The 27,159-nt window shown below is 40.5% G+C and overlaps 3 protein-coding genes across 9 annotated transcripts in view; all 3 read right to left on the bottom strand.

Moving 5' to 3' along the window:
• LOC108231861 (A-kinase anchor protein 7) overlaps nt 1-2,796 on the bottom strand; it is a 45,146-nt gene extending 42,350 nt beyond the window's left edge. The window contains exons 1-5 of one of the 3 annotated variants that reach the window (XM_017409236.3): nt 2,176-2,796; nt 1,882-2,095; nt 1,486-1,644; nt 1,146-1,300; nt 525-661 (exon numbers count right to left, since the gene is read on the bottom strand). In XM_017409236.3, the coding sequence (XP_017264725.1) occupies nt 525-661; nt 1,146-1,300; nt 1,486-1,644; nt 1,882-2,095; nt 2,176-2,349 (839 nt within the window). In that variant the 5' untranslated portion in view covers nt 2,350-2,796. The remainder of the gene's footprint in view (nt 1-524; nt 662-1,145; nt 1,301-1,485; nt 1,645-1,881; nt 2,096-2,175) is intronic. The other 2 variants (XM_017409238.3, XM_017409239.3) reach the window with 2 other exon arrangements.
• Nucleotides 2,797-3,195: 399 nt separating this feature from the next.
• On the bottom strand, nt 3,196-9,130 carry LOC108231766. Its single transcript, XM_025004356.2, has 12 exons — nt 9,082-9,130; nt 8,694-8,759; nt 7,569-7,690; nt 7,406-7,466; nt 7,170-7,322; nt 6,978-7,022; nt 6,480-6,563; nt 6,227-6,295; nt 6,003-6,098; nt 5,811-5,876; nt 5,124-5,327; nt 3,196-4,229 (listed from the first exon to the last, which is right to left on the bottom strand). The coding sequence occupies exons 2-12, from the start codon at nt 8,749-8,751 to the stop codon at nt 4,021-4,023; spliced, it is 1,167 nt and encodes a 388-aa protein (XP_024860124.1). The 5' UTR covers nt 8,752-8,759; nt 9,082-9,130; the 3' UTR covers nt 3,196-4,020.
• A 1,003-nt stretch (nt 9,131-10,133) lies between these two features.
• Nucleotides 10,134-15,073, bottom strand: LOC108231805. Of its 5 annotated transcripts, none has more exons than XM_017409092.3 (8): nt 15,029-15,066; nt 14,690-14,855; nt 13,397-13,518; nt 13,236-13,296; nt 12,996-13,148; nt 12,065-12,154; nt 11,331-11,522; nt 10,134-10,789 (listed from the first exon to the last, which is right to left on the bottom strand). In XM_017409092.3, exons 2-8 carry the CDS (start codon nt 14,748-14,750, stop codon nt 10,434-10,436), a joined length of 1,035 nt encoding a protein of 344 aa, XP_017264581.1. In that variant the 5' UTR covers nt 14,751-14,855; nt 15,029-15,066; the 3' UTR covers nt 10,134-10,433. The 5 variants fall into 5 exon arrangements, with proteins under 5 accessions (XP_017264581.1, XP_017264583.1, XP_037837356.1 ...); XM_017409094.3 differs by having other exon boundaries at nt 14,943-15,036; XM_037981428.1 differs by lacking the exon at nt 14,690-14,855 and having other exon boundaries at nt 15,029-15,073.
• Nucleotides 15,074-27,159: the final 12,086 nt, after the last annotated feature.

Below are 27,159 nucleotides of genomic sequence, written 5' to 3'. Positions count from 1 at the left end.
AAGCCTGCTTGATGAAGCCTGAGGCAGATCACCACTGTAGCCGCTGCTTCCCATGTGTAGGCCTTTTGTTATTCCTTAATTTGCTGTTTTAGTATTAAAGATCTTTACCTACTGAACATTGTGTTTAGTTAGTCTCTCTTTCAAGCTGCTATCTATTCAGAGCTGAGGATGTGTTTCTTCAAAGAATATTTATTTCTTGCAATTCCATGACATACAGTAGCACTTTTCAATACAACCTACAAAATATTTCTGTGTGTAAAAGCTCTGTCTGATTATCCTCACAGCCAGAAAATGTGCTATGATTTTGTACATGTGTATAAATCAAGTTTTGTCAAACTCTGAGGAATTAAAACCCTGCACACCTCCAGGGATATTAGACAGGTGGGAATCAAGGCTGGGGCACCATCGTTATAAAGCTAATACAGATGACTTTGTTGTAGGAGTGATATTTTTCTTTTACGTGTCACCCGCTTGGAAACTGCACCTCGGTATGTCAGCGTCTAGGTCTGTCCAAGTGAACTTACAGGTCCACCTGCTCCTGACTGGCGAGATGAGTGACTAGCAGCGTGATGTGAAGAGTTGGAACGGGGATCACGGCTCTGGCCAGTCGTGGCTCCTGCTGAAGCACAGCCTCCTGGATTTCAGTCACAGCAGACTTTATCTGTTGTTGGACAGATTCCCTCTCAGTTACAGTGTTAGCAGCGGTGAGCAGCGCATCTGCTCACTCATACAAACACACACACCAATACACACGTCACCCTTGTATTTCATGGATGACAGAGAAGGTTTGGACGGGATCTTGAATAAATGTTATGTTCTCTAATATTCTAAAAGATTAAAGCATCATCAGCCACTGCCGATTTTGTATAAATTAAACAACACTTGACAAAAAAAAGAGCATCTGTACTTTTTACCCACAAATGTATACATTTAACCGAGTTAAAGAAACAAAACAGCAGCTAAAAACTAATAAAAAAAAAGAAAAGTCGTCTTAATGACAGAAGATAAGCAGCAGGTCAGAAGCACGGACTTCATTCTCAAAGAAATACAAACATTATGCTCTAATTTTACCTCTTAAATGATGTGAGCATCGAGATAACTGTAGGAAAATATAGAAACTCGAGCAAATTACAGAAGTTCCTTACCTGTGTGTTTGTGATGGGAATGGAGACAAAGTAGTTGGGTCGATGGCTCTCTTTCTTTTTCTTCTTCTGGTCTCCATCCTCCTCACTGTCCACTCGGCCTCCGCTGTCTCCTCTCTTCCTTTTCCTCTTTTTCTCTGATGATTCCGGATCGAGGACTTCACAGGAGCAGCAAATCGATTCAGAAACACCAGTCAGCTAAGGCTGAAATCAATCTGCAGGCCACTAGGTTACATTTGACAACTAGTTAAACAATTAAACCAGAGATACCAGTCTACAGGATGCCATTGTTTACAAACAAATGCACGTATAATTAAAGAAATGGCGGGGAAAATGTACATACATCCCAGCTCTTTCCATGTGGTGGGGCTGGTCAGTGCAAACGGGAGCTCTGACATTAAGTTGGCAGAAGTCTCAGCCGACTTCAGCTGCTTCTTCAGCTTCAGCTTCACCCGTCTCATTTTCCACTTTGATATTTTCTCATTTGTTTTTGTTGAATTTGCTATGAATAATAAAAACAAAAAAAGAAGAACATAATATATATGTTTGGACATAGAGATGTAAACAAAGTAACGGTCGCAAAATGGTTTAAGGGCACTGTAACGCTCTGAAGCCATTTTATCCATTTAGTACATCAAAGTGAAACATTTCCAGGGTTCAACCCAAACAAACAATTAAAACTAAAACTACTAAATGATATCAAACCCCATCATTATCTGAGAAACCAAGTTCTTCTTACAGGAAACTATGGAGACTCCAGAGTCCGCGATGCCTTCATGGACCTCCACCCTGACTGCATCGCCCAGGCCCATGATGACCTCCTGTTTAACAGGACTTTCACCAACACCCTCCTCCTCCTCCTCCTCTTCATCATCTAAGGAAACTGCATCTGGTCCGTAGATGATGGCTGGCTGCATCACTGTTGGCACACACAGACAGGATTGGGCTGTAACCTGAAACAGCCAAGGTTTATATGATTACATGGCTTTTTTTTTTAATCTGACTGAACTTGTTTTCACTTTTTTTTCCTTACCTGAAGTCCGAACCTGTGTGCAAATGGTTTAAAGACTCTGACTTTTTCGCAATTCTTGTTGCAAGGTGCAGAGAAAAGCTTCCGAACTGGCAGTTCATTAACGACACGAAGCCTTTGTAAACAAGCCTTTTTTGAACACAGTCTGACGCCTAAAGAAACGCGACCGAAAATCATAATTCATAACCGAATATCCTAAATTACCCAGTCACTCGCAAAGGACAACCATAGCTAACTACGGCAAACAAATCCCAGCGAAATATTACGAATTATTCAAATTAAACTGGACTCTCACAAATGAGAGCCTTCAAGTTACTAATTTTGCTTCCTTAAAGCTAACACACCTGTTGAAATAAATCAAACTGCCAAGCTGCAGCACATCTGCAGTTTCCACACGGCTAACTGAACCGAGTCGTACTACTAACTGCCAAAACTCAAGTTAAAATAAAATAACATTTAAAAAATACTCTTTTTTGCTAACTTGTCATTATGTTGTTGGCATTAAAAGCATTTCGGCGGTCATTGACAGAAAATGTCCGGAACAAAGAGGTAAAAAAATATTAACAATTAGGCACTCATGCTAACGAGCTAGCACCGACCGGATGCGACTGTCTGTAAACACTTCCACACATCCGGTTTGGTTTTTCAAAATATGACGTGGCTTCTTCTTTCTTCAAAATAAAAATAAAAATTTCAAATTTCTATAATTTGTTACTGGTGTCATAAATATTACTATCATTACACGAACTTATTAAGCAACTTTGACTTTATTGTTGCCTACTCAAAAAATGAATTTTCAGGTTCATTATGTTAGCCTTTCAGGTATTTCATTACATGAACCAAACAACTATTAATCAGACTTATTAAAGATCCAAAAGCATATTTGAAAGGGGTTAAGACTGCAGCACTCATCTGTCTTTTTAGATTGTCAAAAACAAAACATGAACACAATAATATCAACCTAACTAACACTGCTCTGTGAGTTCTGAAGCACGGCAATGAATTTTCTTTTGACACAATGAATCAGATTGTTCAAGAAAAAGTTTATTTATCTTTTGAAAACAAGAAAAAAAAATCATTGAAAAACAGTGACTCAAGGACAGATCAAGAGTTAAACAAAACAAGAATGTAAAAACTGAAACAAATCATTGGACTTTTTTTTTTTCCTGAAAATTATGTTCACCAAAATATTGTCATAAATCATCCGATCCACCCTTTCATTGTGAAATACGAGCAACAATAAATTACTAACAACAGATTTCCTAGCAGATAATATATTTCATATTTATTATAATGACTGTCTACATGCATAAATAAGTACAACTATTTGCACTGAAGCAATGAAAACATGCATTTCTTTTAATTTCTAGTGCCTAATCTAATAATTCTTGTAGATATTAGAACTCTATCTGGCTGCAAGCACAAAGATACAACTCCCTGAAAACATGAGAAATTATTACCCACAATGCTTCAACTTCATAATGTAAACCAATGAATCAACTTGTGAATACTATATTCAGTCAAGATGATTATAGAGTAGTTATCTTACATTAACTGCTTTTTTAATGCTTACATTGAAGGAATTTTTTTTTAATTTAACAAATATAAATTTTCATGATGCCATCGTTACTAAAATCAGCATTCTCAACAAGAATATGTCATTTTAAAGAAATCCTGATCTTCCCTGCAGAGAAAGAAGGTGCAGGGAGCACCTCTTGGTCCAGGTTAGAAACTATTGGCATCAAGTGATTTTTCTACACATTACTTTGTTTTATAAGCAGATGACGAGGAGGAGCAGGCAGCGAGTGCAAATGATCTGCATCGTCTGTGGACTATTTGATTGGTTCTTTACCTTTTTTCAAAACCCAACAACTTTTGTCGGATTGCAGAGATGGCATCTTCATTTTCTTTGCATTGCACTAATCCCTGCAGGCTCTCGTGGTAGAAAACATTGACGTGCAGCGCGACGTCAAGGTTCTCGGCCCAGGTTTTCACCGAGGCGACGTGCTTTGCTTCATGACAGTGGTGCATCAACACCAGAATGACGGGCTCAGAACCTGTGGAACGAAACAGAACACAAGTGTTAGGAAACAGAACCTTGAAGGAGACAGAGCTGCTCCCCTTCTGATACAGAGATGTCTCGCTTATTTAAGCAGAAAGGGAATTCAACTTGATTCCGTTTATCTGTTTAGCACCAATTCAACAACAAAAGTCATCTCAGGGCACTGCACAACGATAAGTGAATGAAAGGTTTCAACTGAAAATGGTAGTTCTCTTGGCCTTTTACCACTGATATGTTTTTAATGGACAAATATAATGATGCAAACCATAAACTATGAGTTGAACTGTGAGTCCATTTATGTTGAGGCCTCATGAACCGAGTTGTATCAGTCGTCTGGGAACATTTGAACTTGCAATGGGACTAAACTTGACTGGTTGCGTCGAGTATTCTGAGAGTAGCTTCCTGTGCTGCATTTGAATGTTCGGCACCGTGTGTGTGTGGCTTGTGGTACGGGACCATTGTACGTTCGTGTCAGCATTTGTGGGTGTTTTATGACGTCTGACGGGCTCTTTAGTGTTCTGGAGAGGTAAAGCCCACATTTGGATGTTGCTGGCAGAGTAAAAACAATAACATCTGTGTGATATTGGGCCACAATGGTTGGGATCGCCTCTCTCTCTGTGTTCATTGGAATTAAAATTATTGACTTAGTAACTTGATGGGAGCACTTTGTGTTGCGGTGAGGTTGTTTATGGCTGTTGTGCTCCATTTTGTGTCAGTCACATGTCAGATTGCAGATTGTGTCGATCCTTGTTTGGCGCATCCATGAGTGTTTTAACTTTGATTTCATTAGTTCAACATTACTTATAAGTGTGAAAACCTAAATGTGTGGCTGGAAACGAACCCATTTTTCATTTCAGCATAAATGAGCAGGGAAGCTTCTTCTTCTCACCTGTAACGCCTTTCATGGCTGCCTCAACATCTGACCCGACACGGGACACGACTGGACAGAAGACAAACTTGACTTGGCCAACCCCGTTGGTTTGGTCCTCTTTCACATCTACCAAGCTCAACTCCGGAGAAAAACCCTTTATTCGATCCAGTATCTGAAGATGTGCGTTAAACGTTTTACCGCTGACCACCATCTTGTAACTCACTGTTAATATGACAGAAGTTTCAGACACAGAGCATTGCCATTGAACAGCACAGGTTACCTCACATTAAAATAAAATTAGATGAGGAAAAAAATGATTAATTAATACAGCATGAATTTAGTTAGTTAGAATGATAAACAGAATGTGTTTTTGCAGAAACCTTATAAACCTCTACAAAGCCTTTTTGTAAATTAATAAGTAAAATAAGCTTTGGATTTTTTTGTTTTGCACAATTGCATGATTACAATTACTTGTGCTCCAGCAGTCAAAAACACAGAAAACTATGCACAAAAGACAAAAAAAATTACATACTTCAAAGGAATATGAATCAAAATCCAAAGCTGGAACTGATCAACAGTTTGCAGCTTTTGGTCAAACAAAGACTAAAAACAAGGCGGCAATTTAAAATGTGCACACATGACACGTAAGATGTAAAATGGTGTTGATTCGCCACGACAGTACAAAGTGATCAGGTGACATTTTACCTTGTGTTCTCTGTGGATGTCTATAAGTACGATCCACCATAGAGTGTCTGCTAAACCTCGATGCCTCTGAGTTATCAAATGAAACAGCAGAAAGCTTTTCACAAACCCAACTACTACAGAGTTGAAGTCTACTTTAAGAAGACCAATTTCAGTAACATTACTTTCAAGGGCATACAAGTACTGACATTTTACCTTCAGATTTATGTTGATGTGACCTTGTAGTGAGACTCAACTTGTGGACAGGAGGAGACATTTCAGGACTTCTGTCGGCCACCTTTGTCATGGGGTCTGTCATGTAAAAAAATAGCAAGAAGCATAAACCAAAATATCATAAAAGTCTATTTTTAGACAGACCAATGTCAGTTAGAGATTATTTTAAAAGTGAATAAAACTCCTAATAGAAAGTTAAACTTTACCTTTTGTACTCTCTGTAAAGTTAAAAAGTTTGTTGAAGAAATAGCCTCCAATGCCTTGGTCTGTTGTTGCTAATGAAGAATGAGTCATAAACCAGCAATAAGTTTCACTTAAACACAACTTTAAATCATGAAGTCTACTAAAATAGAGAAGTGTGAGTTAGAGATTATTTCAAAAGTGAAAACAACTCTTTGAAAATCACTGGTACTATTTGATTAACAGTGATACAAAATCTAGAAAGAAAGTGAACTATACTTTGTGGTTTTTGTGACTCGACTTCTCTTTGACCAGATTTGGTATTTGTTAGATCAGGGGTTACCGAGGCATCAGATGCAGATCCTATGAGGCAAGATGGCATAACAAACAAAAGAGTTACAAAAAATAAAAATAAAAAAAACAGCAAAACATGTGCAAAATATAAAACAAGCTCATGGATTCTTATGATCCATGAGAAAAAAAAAACAAGACGAGTTATTCTAAATTCAAAACTCAAGATCCATTTATTTTCCAGGTTGTCCACAATCTTTCTTAGCAAACCTGGGACCTGAGTCGTGTGATAAAAGGAGTTTGTGGAGTCGCTTTAATTAAGTAAACGTAAGGAAACGAGTTGTCAACGCAACATCACGCTTCAAGATGTTGTGTTTGTAACCAAGTGACATCGATTTGATGAGGAGGTAAGAAATGGTTGAGTGTTCAGGAAATAAAGAAACAAATTAAGAAAAAGTGTAATTTTAGGTGTTTTACCACAGATACCTGTTCCAACCACTGGAGCTTGATTTTGGCTCGTCGCTGTGTCCACTGTCAAACAAACAGGAAAGTGAAAATACTAAACTTTTACATTTACTAACTAATGAGTCCATATAAACTAATACTGCACACTGCATATAAACAATGCCGAGGCTTCCTACACTTCTACAATTCATTACGTTGGTAAAACATACGGACCTTGGCCTTGTTGCTTTTCCGGCTGACCTTTGCTGATGTCCTCCAGTAAACGAATATGAGCATCAAGGAAACCCTGCACAGTGTTCAGCTGGGTCTTCATGTCCTTCAGGATGTGGAGGTAGTCAACCAGGACTCCATTGTTGGTCAGAGCAGCTGGACAGAAAGCGGGAGGTTTTATATTCGGTTACAAAATGCGTTTGTTTTTTTAATACAATATTAGAGTAGAACTGCTTTACCTTTGAGAGAATCATGTGGGACGAAACCCTGAAGATCTTTCAGGAGCTTTTCAATTGATTTCTGTGGTAAAAAAAACAACAGCAACGAAAAAAAAAACATATTTACCCAATTAAACAAGTATGTGCTTTCTGCAGTTCTAGGTTTAGGTGCTTGTACAAACACCTGTTTGTGGATTGTTTTATAGATGGTCTTCCTCAGCTTCAGATTGTGCGATTCAGGAAGCAGCTCATTCAGGTCTTGTCGAGACAGAGTCCGGATCTCTGCATCAGTGCAGTAATTTGCCTCTGAAAGGACATTAGTGTTCATGAGCAAGAATGTAGGTTGATTATAACAACCTGTCCCTCAGGAAGGACAGCTTAATGTGACTGTAAACATAAAAGTCTCACTTTATAGCTGATTTTATAGTTTTGTAAAACTAAAACCGCTGTTTTATTCAGTGCTCAAAGTGGGAGGAAAACACTGCTGGTGAGCTACTCCCGTCCCGCCGCTATTTGTGGTCTACAGCGTGTTTGTGGGGTTGTGGAGGGGGGGGGATAAGAGAAAACCAAAAGATGTAAAACTGCTGTTGTGCCTGAGAGAAAATTAAAAAATACCAGTTTCCATTTTTGTCCGCGTCTTTCAACAAAGAAGACCAATAAAAGGAGAGATTTGGGGATTCAGCAAGGGGAAGCAACTGTATTTGGTTGTTATGTATGTATATTTGCCTTTATCACAACAAAAAAACTAAATCAAATCAGCCGTGGGGAAGTCAGACGTATTATACTTTTATTAATGTAGGAATTTATTAAGTTTTAAACACATTAAAATTGGGTTCCTCTTTTTTTTTCCTTTTACAGTTAAATTTACCAGCAGCTTCTGGTTAACCCACCTTAAAGGATTCATGCTGTATGATAAAGATTTAATGAGTTTACTGTTTGTAAGACTCATGGCTGCCAGTTAAAACTGTAAAATGAAGCATCTTAAAGAACAACAGTCCAGTCTGATAAACTTCATCCCATATGTAATAACATTTTTCTATAAGAATAAACATTAAATAATTTTGTTTGCCTGACAGGCCATTTGAAGGAATGCTGTATTTTGATTTTATTTGGACAAACATGCAGAGTTTCATTTCCTGCCAGTCAAAGCTGAGGGATTATTTTAACCCAAACCCTCTCATTTTGCTCGGTTAAATTACCAACAGATTTATTGTTTCCTTACAGTTACTGTTTATATTACTGCCCTTAAAACAAATAACACCAGCCCAATTCGAGCACTTCTGGTTATATTTTTTAAAATATCACTTACCTTGAAGAGACCGGGCTACCTTTGGGTCAATGCGTCGTATTTCCTCCAGTAAAGACATGATTTCACCTGCAAGTAACGAAAGAAGGGAGGAAATAACATATTAATGAGGCCTTTTTTTCGCTCAGTGTATCTCTTCAGCTTGATCTGTTTTCAGAATAACATTAAAATCAATCCTGGTATCAAAGTCCGAGAGATCGAAAGAGATACTAACTTTTAGCTAATTACGCTTTCTACGGCTTAATAATACGACATTTACAGACGCAACCTAAGCTAGGCTACTGAGTTACGTACTGAGCTCTAAGTTAGCATTCATACAAGTAAACGAAGTAACAAGGCTGCGCTTCATTTTTTACATTTTTCGGTGTATGTAATTAAATGCCAAACTCACCTCTTCTCCAGAAAAGAAAGCAAAACTGATTCAAAGAGGGAGGGGCTTCCTTCTCGACGTCGTGACGTCATGACGTTCAACGGCTGGACGCTGGAGGACAAGAACCAGAGACTGAACGAGACAAAAATGACTGAAATTCAACATGTATTTGAATTATTTTGCGAAAATTTAAAGGGAAATTACATCATATCTTTCCATAAAAGAAAACATATGGCTATAAGCCATATTTCTATTTTGAACCCTTTAATTCTCAGTTCAAGGCATTAGAGGAATGCATATCGCCCGCCACCTTTCATGACAATGTTTTACTTCAAGATGGCCGCCACAGCCACATGTTGAGGTTGACTCCCAGCTACTACCACGTAAGCTTCACCCTATTATCTGTAATTGTAAATAAGTCAGTCATTGTTCTGCTGGGAAAGATATAGTCGCAGTAGCAGCCACCTTGAATGAGGTTGACTCCAAAAGGTAAACTTTTATAGATATTCATCTAATGATTACTTCAAGAGTTTTATTCAAAGATGTCTCCGGTGGTTCAGGAGATAATTTGCTAACAGTACAGGCAAACATGAGCAAAAACATTATCCCTCCACCTTTGACCAGCGGGCGATAATGCAGCTGTACTTTACAACACTACAAGGAAACCTGAAAGCCATTTTGTCTTTACAAAATGTTGATTATGCAGTGTAAACCCCACACTTATGTCTTTATTTTCCTTCTTTTACTGTCAGAATGTCTTGTCTTTCTCATGTTTCGTTTATTTGAATGTCTTTACTTGCTTTAATGCTTTTACGTGGTCACTAGACTTGTGTGCACACTTTTTAAATGAAGATTGAGGGGAAAAAAAAATGTACAAACAAATATTTTTTCAGATATGCTTGTGTTTTGTTTACGAGGATACAGCAACCAGTGAGAAAAATGTGTTGTTAATCAAAGATGAAGTGTTTACCCACATATATGGCTGATTATTCAAACATATCCTTCTTTTAAAGGTGTTATGTGCTCACTGTTTTATTCATTTCAAACACACACATCTGCTCTGAAATTCAGTGTTTTAAGCAGAATTTTTTATTTTTTTTAAATAAAGCGAAAGCAAATAATGATAAACCTCCTTAAACCTAATAATACAATTTCAGATGGTTAAACATAATATCATTTATCTGATTTGCATCAAAACAACAGCACAAAGTTACACTACTTTTAAGATGTCAAATAATGATACATCACCAACAAGCATAATAATAATAATAATGAATGGAGCTATTAATATATAGTAAATAGATCCACAAGATCACATCAGTAAAAAAAAAGGTGACATCACTAATAACTGATTAACCCCATTACCAGAACATCTACTCTCCAGGACCCCAAATACTTTTACTCCAACTATCACTGCTGCTGCTGCTGCTGCTGCTGCTGCTGCCGAACAACCTGACACTGTCGGGCGCGGCGCCCCCGTCAGTGTCAGCGTTGCTACAGTCACCGGGCACACTTCTACTTCTTGGAATGCTGTACTCCTGTAATTTATTCTGTATACAAGAGACGGCAGCGTTGTTCTCCTGACACCTCAGCAAGCCGCGCTCCGTCTCGTGGTAGAAGACGCTGACGTGCAGCACGACGTTTGGGTAGCCCGAACACGTTCTCCTCAGGGTGGCGCGCCTGACCTCGAGAGAGTGATGCATCGACACCAGGATGACGGGCTCATCGCCTGCGGGGAGCAACAGCAGGGAAACAGGGAGGAGATTTTCAACTTAAAAATGGTTGAGAAATAGTGACATCTAGTGGCACAAAACGGTGAAACACTCATGACCACAGTTATTTATTTTAGCATGTAAAACAACGACGACAACGACAAATTAACAACTTTGGCTGTGAGGAACACAAGAAGTCTGCAGAGGAAACATGAAAGTGAAGACGAGAACTTCCTGATGTAACAGAACCACAAGGTTCCTACACAATTTCCCTATCTTTCTAGAATCAAGTTTTTTTCAAATACTTGACCATTTTTTACGTCAAAACATTTGTTAATTTGAAACAGGAACTTTAACTCTTTAGGTTGATAACAGTGCTTTATGTGGTACTTACAAATGTTTCTCAAAAGATTTAGATTTCTTTAAGCTGTAGATATAAAACACATTAGTTACCTAATGTTGATTTTATTGTTGGGTAACAACTCAGAACTCAAAATCAATGGTGAATTTCTGTCAACATCTCTCATTATGACAGAGGTGAGACGATATTTGCTTCACCTGTCATGTGAGTCATGGCTGCATTGATGTCCGTCGCACCGCGGGAGCTGATTGGACAGAAGATGATGACGATCTGGCCGTCCTGGCTGCAGGAAATGAGCTGAACCCTGTCCTGAACCTGAGCCTGCACCTGGGCCATCAACTGGAGATGGGCGTCAAAGGTTTTACCAAAGACCACCATCTGGTACATCACTGTGATGCCAGACAGAAAAACGGCTCAGAATCAGACTCAGATCCTAACATTACCATTAAAAAAAAAAAAGAAATCCTATAATTTGTTAAATAAATCTTTCAGCCTTTTCTGTAAAAAGGCAGTGTGAGTTCTGAGTGCTGAAATCTGCTAAAGAAGCTGAAACTGAAACTTTCAACACAGAACAGAATCTAAAACTAGCTAAATTGTAGCTAACAGCTAAAATAAACCCAACTATAGCTTAAAACTAAAATAAGTAAACTAGATAAATCTAAGATCATCACAACTGTAGCCAAAAGCTAAGATTAACACAAAAGTAGCTTAAAGCTAAGATTAAAAGCATATAATTTACAAATAAAGTCATAGTATCAGTTTCCTGAATGAGCTGAACATTTTGATACCAGAGTGGGTAAAGTTGCTGAAACTATGCTGAACTAGTTAGATGCTGAAAAAGAAGAAACTTTAAACGAATAAACAACTAAATCAGTGTTCATCCAGTAAAAGCTGCAGACCTCAGGTCTGAAGACACAAGCAGAAGCTTCACCTTGAGCTCTGTACGGATACACATCTCCTGGACAGCGGTCGGGATCCATCGGAGCGCAGGAAGCTGAGGCGCTTCGGCTTTTTAAAACACCTGTAAGGTGTAATAACAAGGTTTAGTCGGTGTTTGCTGAAGCGGTGCTTGTTTTCATCTGCTCTGCTGGGCTTTTGCTACACACTTTTAAAATCAGACTTTTAAAAAAAAATTCTACATGTAGAAGTAGATAACCAGTCCTAATCTTAAACCAGAAGAAGCTCCTATTGATTCAGATCAGACAGAACTCAAGAACAGCCATGAACAGCATGTGAATTTTGACTTATAATGAAATAGTAAAAGATTGTACGACATGAGATTGGAGCTAATTGGAGAAGGATGTTTACCCTGACTTACCCAGACTTTACATTCTACACTCAACCCTCACTGCCCAGCCTACTCCAGCACTTTTGACTGTGAGGAATAGTAAGAGCCGAGACATCAACCAGGTGACTCCAGGTGCTGAACCATACACTATGTGGACAAAAGGATATGGCCACACCTGATCATCACATCATCAGGGACTGTAGGAAGCTGGTCCTCCTTTGCAACTCTAACAGCTTCCACTCTTCTTTGACAGTTTTCTGCAAGATTTTGGGGTGTTTTTGTGGGAATTTGCACCCATTCCTTCCGCTCTGACTCACAATCTCTGTTCTAGCTCATTCCAAAAGTGCTCAACTTCCGTACACACAGTGTGTGTGCCGGACACAGAGACAAGGTTCAGGAAAACAAATTATTCTAAAACATGACCATGTGTGGAAAATGTCTGGACATTTTGAGTCACAGTCCCACTTGGATGCAAACCTGCCGTGCTGTGGAAGTATCAAGAGGCTTTTTAGGAGACAATTAGAGACATTTACCCCACAGAAACCTGTAGATTACAATAAAACTTCATATTGACCTCGGCCTTGTTGCTGCTCCGGCTGACCTTTGCTGATGTCCTCCAGTAAACCAATATGAGCTTCGATGAAACTCTGCACAGTGTTCAGCTGGGTCTTCATGTCCTTCAGCATGTGGACGTAGTCAGCCAAGACTCCATTGTTGGTCAGAGCGGCTGGACAGAAAGCAGAAGGTTGCATATGAAGTTGTTTCTTTCAAAAAATACGGTTTTTAATACAGTATCAGTCTAAAAATGCCACACCTCTGAGAGAATCGTGTGGAAGGAAACCCTGGAGTTCTCTCAGGAGCACGTTAATGGGTTTCTGTGTGAACGAAGCAAACAAAACCAAATTAATCCTGATGAAAATGTTTACTCACGATACAGTCCTGACTCTCTGTGAACAGAATGACAAACCAACCCACTCTTTTGTGTATTATTCCAAAGACAGTCCTCCTCAGCTTCAGCCTCTCGGGTCCAGGAAACAGCTCACGCAGGTCTTCTCGAGTCAGAGACTGCATCTCCGAGTCGGTGCGGAAATCTGCTCCTGGAGTAAAAAGGCGAGAGGTGAGGTCCAATCATAGAGCGAGCAAAACGCAGCCCAATCCAACAAGGAAGGGAAGTTAACATCAGAGCGGGGAGAAGGGCAAGCAGCTCCTCTTACCGGAGACTGATGGATAGGCTACAGCAACACCAACACTCAACAGAAACTTTACATTTTAAATGAATAAATAAACATGATTTTTGTATCTGATCCAGGGGTGAATAATCCAAACAAAGGCTAAAACTGAATTAAACTTGTTCCTGTTTATGTGCAAGCTAGCATTAGCACAGCAGAAGCCACTGCTGCAAAAAGTGAAGCAAGGACTAAAGAGAATATTTATGATCTGTTTGTTGATATTCTTCCACTGGGAAGCTAATTATTCTAGAACCGTGGTTCTCCGGCTGTGGTACAAGTGCCACTGGTGGTGGGATACTGTGGTGTTTACAAGTTCTAAATATCAAGCTAATTAAGCATCATAAGGAGGACTGAGCACAAAGATGAGAGGTTCCGGCAAATTATAACCTTGAAGCGCAAAATGGTGGAATATTTCTTAATATCTCTGAAATGAACGAACGGACCAAGTGTCTGTCTGACCTGCTAAAAAACAAAAGGTGCCCCCCCCCCCCCCAAAAAAAAATAAAAAAACTGTGAGGACGTTTGATTCAAATTTTGTATTAGTGCAGGAGTGAAAATGGCTGCATTTCCCACCAGGGTTAGGATGGATCGGGGCTTTGGCCAGTTTGTCTATATAAACTTGCTCTAATATGCTCATTGCTCGCAGCTAAAAGGCAAAAAGCGGGCGATAATGTTTTTGTCTGCTGTGTTAGCATTTTGCCTAACACAGCATAATAATCCTGGTTCTGGAGGGCCACTATCCTGCAGGTTTCAGATGTTTCTCTGCTTTCACACACCCGATTTAAATGACTGAATGATTAACGGGCTTCTGCAGAACTTGAACAGCAGGGAAACAACTAAAACATGACCAGATTTGGACACCACTGTTCCAGACAGAGACAGAGACAGAGACAGAGACAGTTGTCCGCAAGCCTCCAACCCGTCCCAGCTCGCTCCCCGTACTTCCACTTTATCTCTGACTCCCGCGGGGGCAGGAGGAGCAGCTGAGTGCGGTTTGTTTACCCCGGCTCATCACCTGCTCCCAGCAGGAGTTACTCACGTTCCAGCACGGAGGCAGCTGCTGCGTCGGTGCGCCTCACCCTCCTCAGTAAAACCGACATGGTTATTTTGTCCCGAGGACGGAGAAAAAGCAAACTGCTACACCGGGCTGTGAGCGCGTGCAGATTTTTGTTTCGCTTCTTCGCTCCTCGCGTTTAAGATGGAAACTTTATGCAGAAAAAAAAGACAACACAACTTGTCAGACAAGAGTTACAGCCTGATAATTCAGATCTGAATAACGTCCCGTATGTTACCCAGGTCGGCTGTCATCGATTTAACCTAAGTAAACACAGGTTTAGATCCTATTTCGGCTCTGCGCTCATATTTTCCCATCACTCACCGTCTCCCTTTGACAAGACGAGACTGATTTCTGGCCACGTCATGACGTAAGGACCGCACCAGTCTGTGATTGGTCGGGGGAGCGGATGACGCTCCTTTTGGTCCCGCCCCCTCGACAGCGCTTCTCCACGTGAATAAATGATCCCCACCACAGCCCTGCATGACCTTCAGCAGAGGCCTTTCCCCGTGTTAAATATAAGATTTTAACATTGTATTGTTACCCAAACGCAAACTAAACCGGAACCAGTTTCTGATCACTTTATTAGGAAGTGTTCAACAGAAATAAAACTTATTTTTGTCTGAATGTTGATTCAACTTTCACACGTCTTGTTTTTTTAATTTTTCTGGACCTTTATTTGAAATCTAACTTCTGCATACTTTGTGCTATTTTAGCCATTCATATATGAAAATGTTCAGCTCATCCAGGAGTAGGGTGCTTTAACTTTGGTAGTTTTTAAAACTTTATTTACAAATATTTTCCCCACTGACATACATTGAGATCACTTCCTTCAAAAACATTCCTCTCTGAAATCTGCTTCAGCTACTTTTAGCTAGCCTTTTGCTACATTTAGCTTTCAGCTTCTACTCCACCTTTAGTTTTAAGCTGTGAGTAATGACTTTAAGTGTTTAATTACCGTTCTGCTTCTTTTAGCAGCTTCTGTTAGTTTCAAGCCAGTTTTTTGCTACTTTTAGCTGCTAGGTAGCCTTTTGCTAATTTTAGCTAGTCTTGATACTTTTAGCTCCCATTATTATTCTCCTTTGAGTTTGTTACTGGCTAGTTACTACTTTTAGTTTTTGCTACTTTTAGCTGCTGTTAGCTTCAAACCAGCTTGTTGATACTCATAGCTTCTAATTAGCCTTTTGCTAATTTTAGCTAGCCTTTTGATACTTTTAACTAATTGGTTGCTACTTTTAGACTTTGGTTAACCCTTTTCTTTTTTACTAGTGGGCCTTATATTTTTTTTAGCTGTTAAGTAGACGATTGATGCATTTGGCTAGCATTTCCTACTTTAGCCTTTAGCTATCTTTCTTTTTGTAGCTTTTAGCTGCCATATTTCTTCTTTTAGTTTAGATTTTAGTTGGCCAGTTACCGCTTTTAGTTACAATTCTGCTACTTTTAGCTGCTATTAGCAGCTACAGCTACTTTTAGTTAGCTTTATAATACTTTTAGTTGCCAGCTAGCCTTTTGTTCTTTTTAGATATTTTTTCTACTGTTATTAATTTTAGCTACTGTTCTGCTTTTAGCTTTAACAGCTCAGCTTCAGCTTCTTAAGCATATTTCAACAGTCCTTCTCACACTGATTTGAACAGAAAATTAAATTTCTCTCTGTTTCTATCTGTAAACACGGGTCAGGATTCGCCTTGCTGCCTGCGCCCGGTTCCCCTCTGAGTTTCACACCTCACTCTGCAGCTCAGGCTAAAAGTGGCTAAAAGCGGCCGAAGGTCTCAAGAACGGAGCCAACAATGGTCACATGGCGGTGTACCAGCAGGGTGCAGCACCGCACAGCTTATTATCGTCACGCTCAGTGTCATGTTGCCAACTCGGAGCGTTTGGATGTTTTATAACAAGAACAACAACAAAAAAATCACAGGATTAAAGTTCGATTCAGGCACATTTCCTTCTTCACAGACAAGAAAAAGCTCACTGTTTGGCTGTTTGTCTGACAAAGTTTGGACACTAAGGCTTTAAATCAAGTTCCTTACATCCCCCCAAATCCTTTATATTCACCTCTGAGTGCCTGCAGAGAGCAGCGAAAAGAAGGACTAAAGAGTTATCCTGGAACCAGAAGCTGCAGAGAGCTTGTCTGCCGAGTTCTGAGTCGATTTGTGTGCAGCTGTTTGAAAAGCGAGTTCCTCTCGGAGGCCTGACAGCAGACAGAAGAGCTCTTCTTCTCTTGTGTCAGACTTTCTGCAGGGGGGCGAGACAGCTTCTTCAGGCTTTGCTCGGTTTCCCCTCACGGAGCCTTTGATGAGAGAAAAAAGGCAAAGTTTTGCGCGGGTCTGACTGAAACGCAATACTGCATCGACATTCAAAGACTCCCACTACAGCAGCTTAACATGAGAAGATGGGCCTTTGATTCAGATCTTGCAGCATTTTTCGGCAGCACGCAGCTTTGAAGAAAATGCACAAAATGAATTGAAGTACACGAAGAAAAGGGTTGAGGGTGTATTTGCTGTGCGTACAAATGAGGTGTGGAGGCATTTCAGCTTGTTTTTCGGTGAAGGGACCTGAATAAAGAGCTACCTGGGAGGCTGGCCCAGCCGGTATCCCCTTCTGTAGAAGCAGTGGCTACTTCTGTGCTTCGTGCAGGAGATGCAGGAGCCTTAATGGAGGACATTCAGCGGCTGATTTGGCTTCTGGCCACTTGTACGTGATGCCAAGTCTGCAGTGCTTCAGAAGGTTTGACACAGAGCCAGCAGCTGAAGCAAACCGATGTCTTGACTCACTCTCATTCACAGCTATCAAGGTGACATCAGACGCTGCTGGACGCAAGCTGCTCTGTCCCCGCAGCACGTCTTCAGCTTGTACAGACAGACAGATAGTTAACAATAACCAAGAATGAAGACTCAGAAGACGGTTCGTTTGATTGGAGTTTTCTTTTTGGCTGTTTTTCTCTCCTCGGTTTTATTTCTTCTGTTTTTTTCTACTGTTGTTGTTTCATACCTTTTACTTGTAAGACTGAAACAAGAACAACAGCAAACACAGAAACACAACAAAACATGTAATTTGCTTACGGAAGTATTCAGTTTTTAACCCATTTTTATTTCAGCTTCACACTTTAGGTGCACAGAATAAATTGAGTTAAATACATGCAGTAAGACAGAATTGTTACTTTCCTGATAAATTGCAAAACCGACTAAACAGATAAATAAAATAAAATAAATGTTAATTGGAAAACGCTGTCATCTGCTGGCCAAACTGAGAAACATGTTAGCATGCTAACAAGTTAAAGTAAGATACAAACTTTCTAAAACACATTACTTGATGTTGCTTTAATTTAAATGACAATATTACAAGATAAATCTCGGTTTTCAGCATATAATACATACTTACAGCCTTGTTGTCTAGGCAACCTGTCAACCTGCTTGCGCTACATTGGTCCGTCTTTAAAAAGGTTCCTACCGGAAACAATAAACCAAAACTCTGCGAGGCAGCACACAAGCAGAGCTTTACTTATTATTAGCTGGAAGACAGATCAAGCTTTTCTTTATTGTGAGACAACAAAGGGAATCTTAAACTAAACTCTGGAGTTGCACATCAAATGCTCCTGACACAGATACAACAAAACACAACTACCCACAAGAAAGTATATCCTCTTTTATTAGGGTATTCACAGCTAAGCTCAAGTGTACAAAACCACACAACAAGATCCACAGTTTGATTATTTATTAGACAAAAATTAAAGTCAAAATGGGAAATCTGTGTGTGAAACACTAAGCCCACCTCTGCTGCTTTCATGGGTTTAAAGAGGAGGAAATAGCAGCCAGGTGCTGCTGATCAGATGCACTTGATCAGTGAGTGACCAGCTCTATAAAAGCAGGCGTTTCAGCAGCAGGTGTGCGTTGACACAACGCCAAGATGGAATGACATCAGCAATGATTTTAGTGAAGCAACTGTTGCTACTCATCAATCTGGGAAGGTTTAGAAAAGACCTACAATCAATCTGAAGTTCGTCATTCTACAGTGAGAAAGATTATAACATTTAAGACCATGGCTAACCTAGTCAGGAGCAGATTCCCCCCAAGGTCAGACCGTGCAATGCTCTGAGACACTAAACATCCCAAGGGCTCCATATCAGACTCTGCAGGCCTCAGTTAGCAGGTTAAAGATGAATAAATCCGAACATTTTTGCTTGTTTGGATGGGTTGCCAGAGAAAGACTCCCCTCTAATGTTCCTCAAACAGAGGAGACCAAAGTAGAGATGTTTACCCATGATGCACACCACCACGTTTGAAGAAAACCAAACACAGAGTATCAGCACAAACACCTCACACCAGCTGTCAAGCACGGTGGTGGAGGGGTGATGATCTGGGGTTGTTTTGCATCCATAAAAAATGTTACATTTGGTAAAAAAAAAATAGTAATTATTTGAATATATGCTGTTTTCTTAGAAGTAATTTGAGACATCTTAGACTCATTATGTCTTCGGTAGTTTTTGTTGCTTTGTGTGTTGCTTTTATTATCCTTTTGTAACACGTACCTTAGATTAGTTTTCATTCCCAATTTTCTTTGCCATCTTTTCAATTTAATGTTACCCTTCACAGGATTATTCATTTAGGGGTTCTCAACTGAGTTTGGAAACAGTGGATCTGTAAATAAACTCACTGAAAGGATGCAGGAAAATTTCCTAGTTTTGCTTGTTCTCCATACACTGTGAAAAACAAATAATAATGAAAAAAATAACACTGCAATTTCAATGCAATGATCAACGAAAGCCAAAAAACAAACAAACAAACAACTAAACATGACCTCATGCCCTGCAAAGCCAATTTACTCTGGATTTTTACTTTCTGCAAAACTACAAAGAGAAAGAAAAATAAATAAATAAAACAAAATAAAACGACACTCAGCAAGAACCGCAGAAAGGAAGCGCCCTCCTGTGTGTGCACACTGGAAAAGAGCAGACGATGACCTTTGGATTTTTGCTCCGAAAGAATGAATATGGAGAGACGATCTCAAGTGGGAAGAAACCCTTCTGCACGGTCCTTTGAATGGAATGGCAATGAGATAAGGACAGATCAGAGTCAGCTCTAAAACAGAGAGCCGATGATGCAGTTCCTGCTCCCAGATTTCCCTCTCAACACCCTCAATTATCACAAAATTTGATTTTCTCTCATCTAGGCGCAGTATGTTAGATTAAAAGTTGAGACGTCCTAGACAATAACTCGCACACACAGTTGCACACACACACACACACACACACACACGTGTGCTAACAGTCACAGACGTTGCCCTCAGTTATTATGCATTCATAAATCAAAAGGTTGTGACGGGAATTAATCTAAAACGGTGGTGAGCGTAAGTCACCGGATGCAAATATGACAGCTTTATTAGAAAACTAGATTGCTCGGATTTGTCTGAATTAATGTGACACTTTTTTTGATTAAATAGCACTCCCTTCCTGTGACTTACTGAGTTTGGAGGGGTGGGGGGAGCTGATTAATACGACAGCAGAGGAACAGAGATGGCTCATTCTCAACCTGATGGGCTCTTATTGTTCTTCCCCGCACAAGCAACAATACCTTTTAATTACCTGTTCTCGTGTTCATAAGAAAGTGGGCACCGGCTATGATCTGGGAACAACTGAGACATTTGATTCATATCACGTGTAATAACACTAAACCTCCAGTCATTATGCACTGTCCAGTCTTCTGGACTGAGCAGGAATAGATCTGAAAATTGATTCCTGAGTTTAAATTATTCGTCAGGCGATGAACTGACGGATTAAAAATGATTACGCGGCAATTGTAATAATCAGTTTATTGCTTTAATTAATTAACATTGCAAGAATAAAAAAACAGGCACGCTTTTAGGCCACACTTTTGCACTGCAGGGGAATGCTGATGTCAGCAAGCTAACTCTGATGTTGAGATGTTTTATTTGTTATTAGTTCAGCCCGTTAGCAGGCAGCCAAACAGAGTTTAGTTAATTTGTTACGCTTTTTATCTAAATCACAGTAAAACCATTTGTAAAAAATTAAAAATATATAAACTGACCACCTAATTGGTATATACTGGCTAAAATCCATGATAAACCATCTTTGTATCTGTTAAATGAGGCCAATGAGAAAGTACCTGAAACATTCTACCTATTGGCCAGCAGGGGGCGACTCAAGTGGTTGAAAATATATGAGTGTGCTTTTTAAAAGTAGCTTTTTATTTAATGTACATTTAAAGGGATTAACAGACTTTGTGACTTGTCTAAAGAAAAAACAAGTCAATCATTTAGATTAGATTAAAGGCCTAGCTGTCCTTGAAGGAATGCATATCGCCCGCCGTCTGTCATGCCAGAGTTTTAGACAAAGATCATCTCAAATCAAATCTTAAACATATAGGCGTAATCTCATGCAGTACGGCAAGATGTCACATTTGGAGTATGTGTTGTGAATGACTCTCAGCTACTACTACCACGCCAAATCTTAGCTCAATTTCTGTCAAACTGCTGGCAGCCATCTTAAGTTGGTTGCAGATGTACATCCAGTGATTACTTTCTGTAAGTTCCATTAAAATTCATCCAGTGGTTCATGTGATCCAGTATTTTGCTGAAAGGCAGACATTTTGCTAACACATGCAGAAGCACGCGAACGTCAGAGCCCGCTTTTCTCCTTAAAGCGATGGGTAGTAACAACCAGGGCTTTCTTTTGGCTTTTGTTTTTTGTGTTTCCGTGCAGCAAGCTGTTCGTTCTGTTGTTGTGCGTCGCACCAGCACTCTCCAGCGCCCATTATCTTCATAACGTGAAGACCATGAAACGTGGCGCTGAACTGTTTTTTTTTTTCTTAATAAAAGTAAAAACAGCTGAATTTCTTTTTCTTTGATTGAAGAGCGGTCTGCATCTGTTTTTGAAAACAAGCCACCCCAGGCACAGTTAGTAAATGACCCCCTCCTTCCAAGGCTGGGTTTAGAAATGGAAGAAGCAGAAATCTGAGTCAGAAGTGCCGCGTTTATCGAGTGAACTGGTTTCGAGTCGTGGTGGTAAGAAAGGGGAAAAGATCTCCTGATATGATTCAAGTGAAGTTCTGAGAGGAAGAGGGGGGAGGGGGGGTTGGATAACCAGCCTGCCACAAGGAGAGGCAAGGCTAAGTGGCAGGTGACGGCAGAATGCAGTAACTCTGTGAAAAAAAAGAGGGTTTGTGGGAAATATGGGCCGTAACGCCTGGATATCTGGGGGGAGGATAGTTGTAGATGTGAGAGCTGCAGATTGTTTCAGGATCGGAGCCATGAGGGATGTTTGCAGCAGCTTGGCTGGGGCTGGGGGGGGGGTGAGTAAAGCATGAAAGGAGCCAGATTCCCTTCAGAGCGATGGGGGTGGAAGTCTGCTACAATGAAAGTGCAGAATGAAAACCTGCTGCAGCCCATCTATGATCAGCTGCGACTGAGCAGATCTTCAGCTAAAGAGTGGGGAGGCAAAAAAAAAAAAAAAATCATGTTAAAGTTGCCGCTAGAGAACAAAAATCAGGCCAAAGGAGAGAGAAACAAAAGCCTTTTTTTTCTTTGTGTTTTATTTTCTAAAGCTTCGCTGATGCCTTCAGATCATTGGAATGACTCTCTGCTGAATAAAGTCTGTCTTTGAGCACAAAAATATTTTTAGATTACAGTGAGAAACAAGGTCACAGCAGGAGGCTCTTCTTCTGTTGAACTCAAGTAAAATAAATTAAAAGTGATATTTGTGCCAGAAATCTTCATGTAAATCGGACAAAGTGACAAAATACTGAAAATTTGACGATAAAAGATGGGGTTTTTTTTGTAAATGCTGCGGGAGCTAGTTGTCTGAATGCTGAGTCAGCACTACTGCTTCTCTGTTTGTAGTTTCTTCTGTACAGTTTTTGCCATCAAACTATTTTCATGTACATTGTGTTATTTTAACCATTCAAATAATAAAACATTCAGCTCGATCAGGATTATTGTGGTATGGCCTTTGGGTTTGTAACTTTTATATTTCATGAATTATTTACCTGTATTTATAACAAATTTCCTTTACATTACATCGCTTTAATTCCTTAAAAAACATTGTTCTTTCTGAAATCTGCTTCAGCAGGCTGCTTTTTTCTTCCTAAGATGCTTTGATCTTTTAGCTACTATCTTGCTACATTTAGCTGTTAGCTACCATTTTTCAAATTTTAGGTTTCAGCTGATGTTTTGCTAATTTAGTTTTTAGCTTCTGTTCTGCTCATTTGAACTTTTAGCTGAGGCTTTGCTAATTTGAGTTTTTAGCTATGAGCTTGCTCATTTTAGCTACTGTCTTGCTACATTTAGATTTAGATACTGTTTTGCTAACTTTCACTTGTAGCCAAGTTTCGACTAGTTTTGGCTTTAGCAACTGTTTAGCTCATTGTAGCTTTTAATTATTGTTCTGCTGGTTTCAGATTTTGGCTACTGTCTTGCTAATTAAAATTTTTTAATGACTGCTTTGCTGATTTGAGCTTTTAGCTGCTATTTTCTTTGCTGATTTTAGCTTCTGTTCTGCTTGTTTTGCTTTAGTCTACAGGTTTTGGTGAAGTCATCCTTCCTCCTCGCAGAAAACCTTCTTTTTTCTCGTTGGACTCCAGCTCGTGTGAGTTTTGTGTGTCCGCTCCCTCACCGCTGTGCTCACAGCAGGAGCCGAGCCTCTTAAGGAAAACACACAACAGCACATGCTCGGTGTGTGTTTGCAGGCCTGCATGTTCACACACACACACACACACACACACATCAGGGTGTATATGTGTGTGTCACTGAAGCCATCTCCGTGTGGGCTGCTGAGCGCTGTGCGACATGGGAGCGCGATTCCTTTGATCACGGCGGCTGCATGGAGAAACAGATTACCTTTCACCGCCTCGATGACAGAAAGCCACACTCAGTCTGACAAACCTCAGCAGCAAATTTCAGATCCGGCTCATTTCGCTGACAGACACCGGCTCCCGACGAGTTGAATGAGGAGCCGCTTCGAACAGCGGCCTTAAATAATCTGACAATATGTGTCTTTAAATAAAACAACAACATGGAGGGCTGAGCTTACTTTGAGCTGACTGAATGTACTTCACAAATTCAGATGCAACAGTTCCTGAAATGATTGATACCAATATACCAAATACCAAGTTAACGGTTGGTTAGGGGTAGCAGCCATCTTGAATTGGGTTTTTCCAAAAGTTAATCAGCTGTAGACGTAGATCCAATGATTCCTATTAGAGTTTTATTAAAATCTGTCCAGTGGTTTGTGAGGTATTTCGCTAACAGACAGACACAGGCAGTTAAACGCCTCTCATGGCAGTTTGCAATAACAAGTAAAAGAAAGCTTCTTTTTTTTTTGTGCCAGCAAGGAAAATTAACATTTAACATTTCTAAAACACTACAACTATGTTTAATAACCTTTCTTGCTCGTAGATTTAGCTCAACCTAATGTCACCAAAAGGTGCTTGAGGTTGAAAGGAAAGTTGTCAGGGTTTCTTTTTCCTTCACAACATATTTGCCAGTACAAGAAGATCAGCGTCCCGGCACCTCGAACCGAGAAAGTAAAATTTTCAACTTTCCCAGCTGGAGATTTCCAACGAAACGCCCACACGAATCGGATCTGCATTTCTGGACCCCAACAAACCTGACCTCGGTATCGTTCTTCCCTCATGAATAACTGAAATCGTAGCATTGTTTTAGTAATCCTGATGATCTGTAGCTCATTAAATTTCACACACACACAGCAGCGGGCCAGGCTTCCAGCCATGATTCGTTGTTATATTTTCCAGGTTTTAAAAGAACCCTAATGACCAAGCGGTAAAAACAAAAAGAAAAACCACACACACACAGCAGGAGAAACTAATACGTGCGTGGATATATGATGCTGTCGTGTTAACGTTCCCTACATTAGTTGATCTGAGAATCTCACCTGAGCTCAAACCTCTTTGAATTTCCAGCTTCTTACAGCAGAAGATCTTCCGCTTGGACTTCCTTCATAACAGATAAACTGAATGTGAAAAGGTTAATTAGTTATGTGCAGAGTTTATTAGTTTCAGAGTAAGATGATCTTACGATAAGAAGGGACTGAGTAAAAGACGTTATAAACGATACTGAGATCTTGTTAGATGTGTTAGCGGTCAGGTATCATGTTGAGGACGACTCTCAGCTGCTATCACACCACTTTCAGCTCAGTATCTGTAAAAGTGACTGAGTTCTGGTCATTTTTTGTGTTTGCTAAGCGGTGGCGGCCATCTTGAACTGGGCTGACTCCGAAAGTTTAGCGATACATTTTCAATAAAATCAGCCCACGGGTTTCTTATTTTTCACCAATTAGAATCAGAGCAGCTTGTACCTGTCGGGAGGGAGGAGCTAAAGCTGATCAGACGCAATGTGGGCGGAGAAAGTAGAGCAACGTGAGAGGTGAGAAAAGTTTTTTACCCCTAAATTACAACTGTAAACCTTTAAATACCCATTAAAATTATGCAGGACGAATTGTATTTGGTCCTGAACTTTGTGGAACTCGCTCAGAAAAACAGACTGATAAAGAAACTGACTTCGGTTTCCAGAGGATTGGTGTTGTCGATCGAATCGTTGCGTCTTCATCACATCGGTGCCACGTTTCTTTGACGGCGTGAGCTAAATTGCCCCTGAAAGAAAACTCTGTTCGTTCAGGAGATATATTCCATACCTGTTGCAGACGTGTGTGGCGAGTGATTTTTGTCAAACGTCAGTGTGTGTTTTTGGGTGTGTACACCACCCCCCCCGGTGCGGATCAGTTCTGTGTAATGCAGCAGGCCTCAGGGCTGATGTTGCCAGGTTGTGTAAATAAATTAAAGCAACAAATTATGTTTAAAAGCTTCTCCCTCAGGCCAGGGGAAACTAAGATCCATTATTCATGGCTTTTACTGCCGGGAATCTAAAAGCAGGTGCGTCTCTGTGTGTGTGTGTGTGTGTGAGTAGATTTTATAAATTTTTTTTGTGCCAATTATTTAGAGATTAATCGCCCTTATCTCATCAGATTATCTCGCTGATGAAATCAACTGTCATTTACATTTTTATACTAGCTATGAAACCACAACAGGGGCCATTAAGCCTCTTTTTCCTTTCGCAGTAGACAGAAAAACTCTTGTCACAATGTGGTGAACAGGATGTCTCAAATATGACACTGCAGCTTGTCTTTCATAGAGATTTACCTGAAAAAGGAACAGAACCAAGGTAAATGTGTTTCTACATACAAGCACAAGCATAAAGTTGAATTCCTAATGCTATTTTAATGTTTTCGGCAAGGTTAATGCTTGGTTTAGGCTCTATATTTTTATATACAGTTCAACTCTACAGTTCATCCATTCATTTTCTGATGCTTATTCGTTGTCTGGTCGCAGGAGCAACAGGTCCAGGAGGGAAATCCAGACATCTCTGTCCCAGAAACACTCTCCAGTTCCTCCTGGGGGATCCCAAGGAGTTCTTGGGCCAGAGAGGATATATAATCCCTCCTGTCTCCTCGGCTTGGTAAGCCTCCAGAGGGAGGTGCCCAGGTGGCATCCTGATCAACCACCTCAGCTGACTCCTTCTGAGGAGCAGCAGCTCTTCTCCAAGTTCCTAAACTTATCCCTAAGGCTAAGTTTGGTGATCCTAAGGAGGGAGCTCGCTTGTATCTAGCATCACGTTCTATTTCGATCATGACCAACTACTGGCCTGCGTTGGAGAAATCAAGACATGGATGTCAGTGAACGTTTTACATCTGAATGAACAAAAAACAGAGGTTGTGTTGTTTGGGCCCAGTGGTGCTTCTGAAGTTCGTGCTGATCTGGGATCTTTAACACGTCACCTGGGTGACTCAGCAACAAATCTGGGTGTGAAGATGGACAGTGAGCTTAAACTCTTTCTTCATCTCAACAGTCTGGAGCAACACCCTCATTACTGCTGATGAGGCCCCGATCTGTCAGTCCATCTCCAACTCCATCCTACCATCACTTGTGATCAAGATTCCCAGGTGCTTGAACTCCTCCCTGATCCAGAAGGAGCATTCCGAAGTTTTCCGGTTAATAACCTCAGACTTAGAGGAGCTGACTCATCCCAGCCGCTTCGCACTCTGCTGCAAACTGGCTCAGTGCACGATGAAGGTCATGGCTTCAAGACGCCAACAGAACCACATCATCCGTAAAAACCAGAGTCGAGACCCTGAGACCTCACCCCTAAGCCATGTTGCTGGAGGTGTTTGGCTTTGGAAAGCAGGACTCGAGGGGAGGATTCAGACTGGAGAGGAGGACCACATGCAACAGGCAACATCACCCGGAACAGGAAACCCGACGCACCCTCCTGGAGCAAGCCCTGGGAGGTGTGGGGTGGGAGTTGGTCTTTGCTGGAGGGCGCCTCATGGTCGAGACTTGGCTCCTGGGGCTCAGTTAGAAAACAACAGGACGCTTCAGCCCCACGTTCCCACCTCCTGCAGGGAGAAGAGTCAAGGTCGGGTGGCATACAAC

This window comes from Kryptolebias marmoratus, linkage group LG19 (genome assembly GCF_001649575.2).
Source record: "Kryptolebias marmoratus isolate JLee-2015 linkage group LG19, ASM164957v2, whole genome shotgun sequence".
Taxonomy (NCBI): domain Eukaryota; kingdom Metazoa; phylum Chordata; class Actinopteri; order Cyprinodontiformes; family Rivulidae; genus Kryptolebias; species Kryptolebias marmoratus.
Note: the sequence above shows the minus strand (reverse complement) of the source record. Positions and strands in the feature narration are given on the sequence as shown.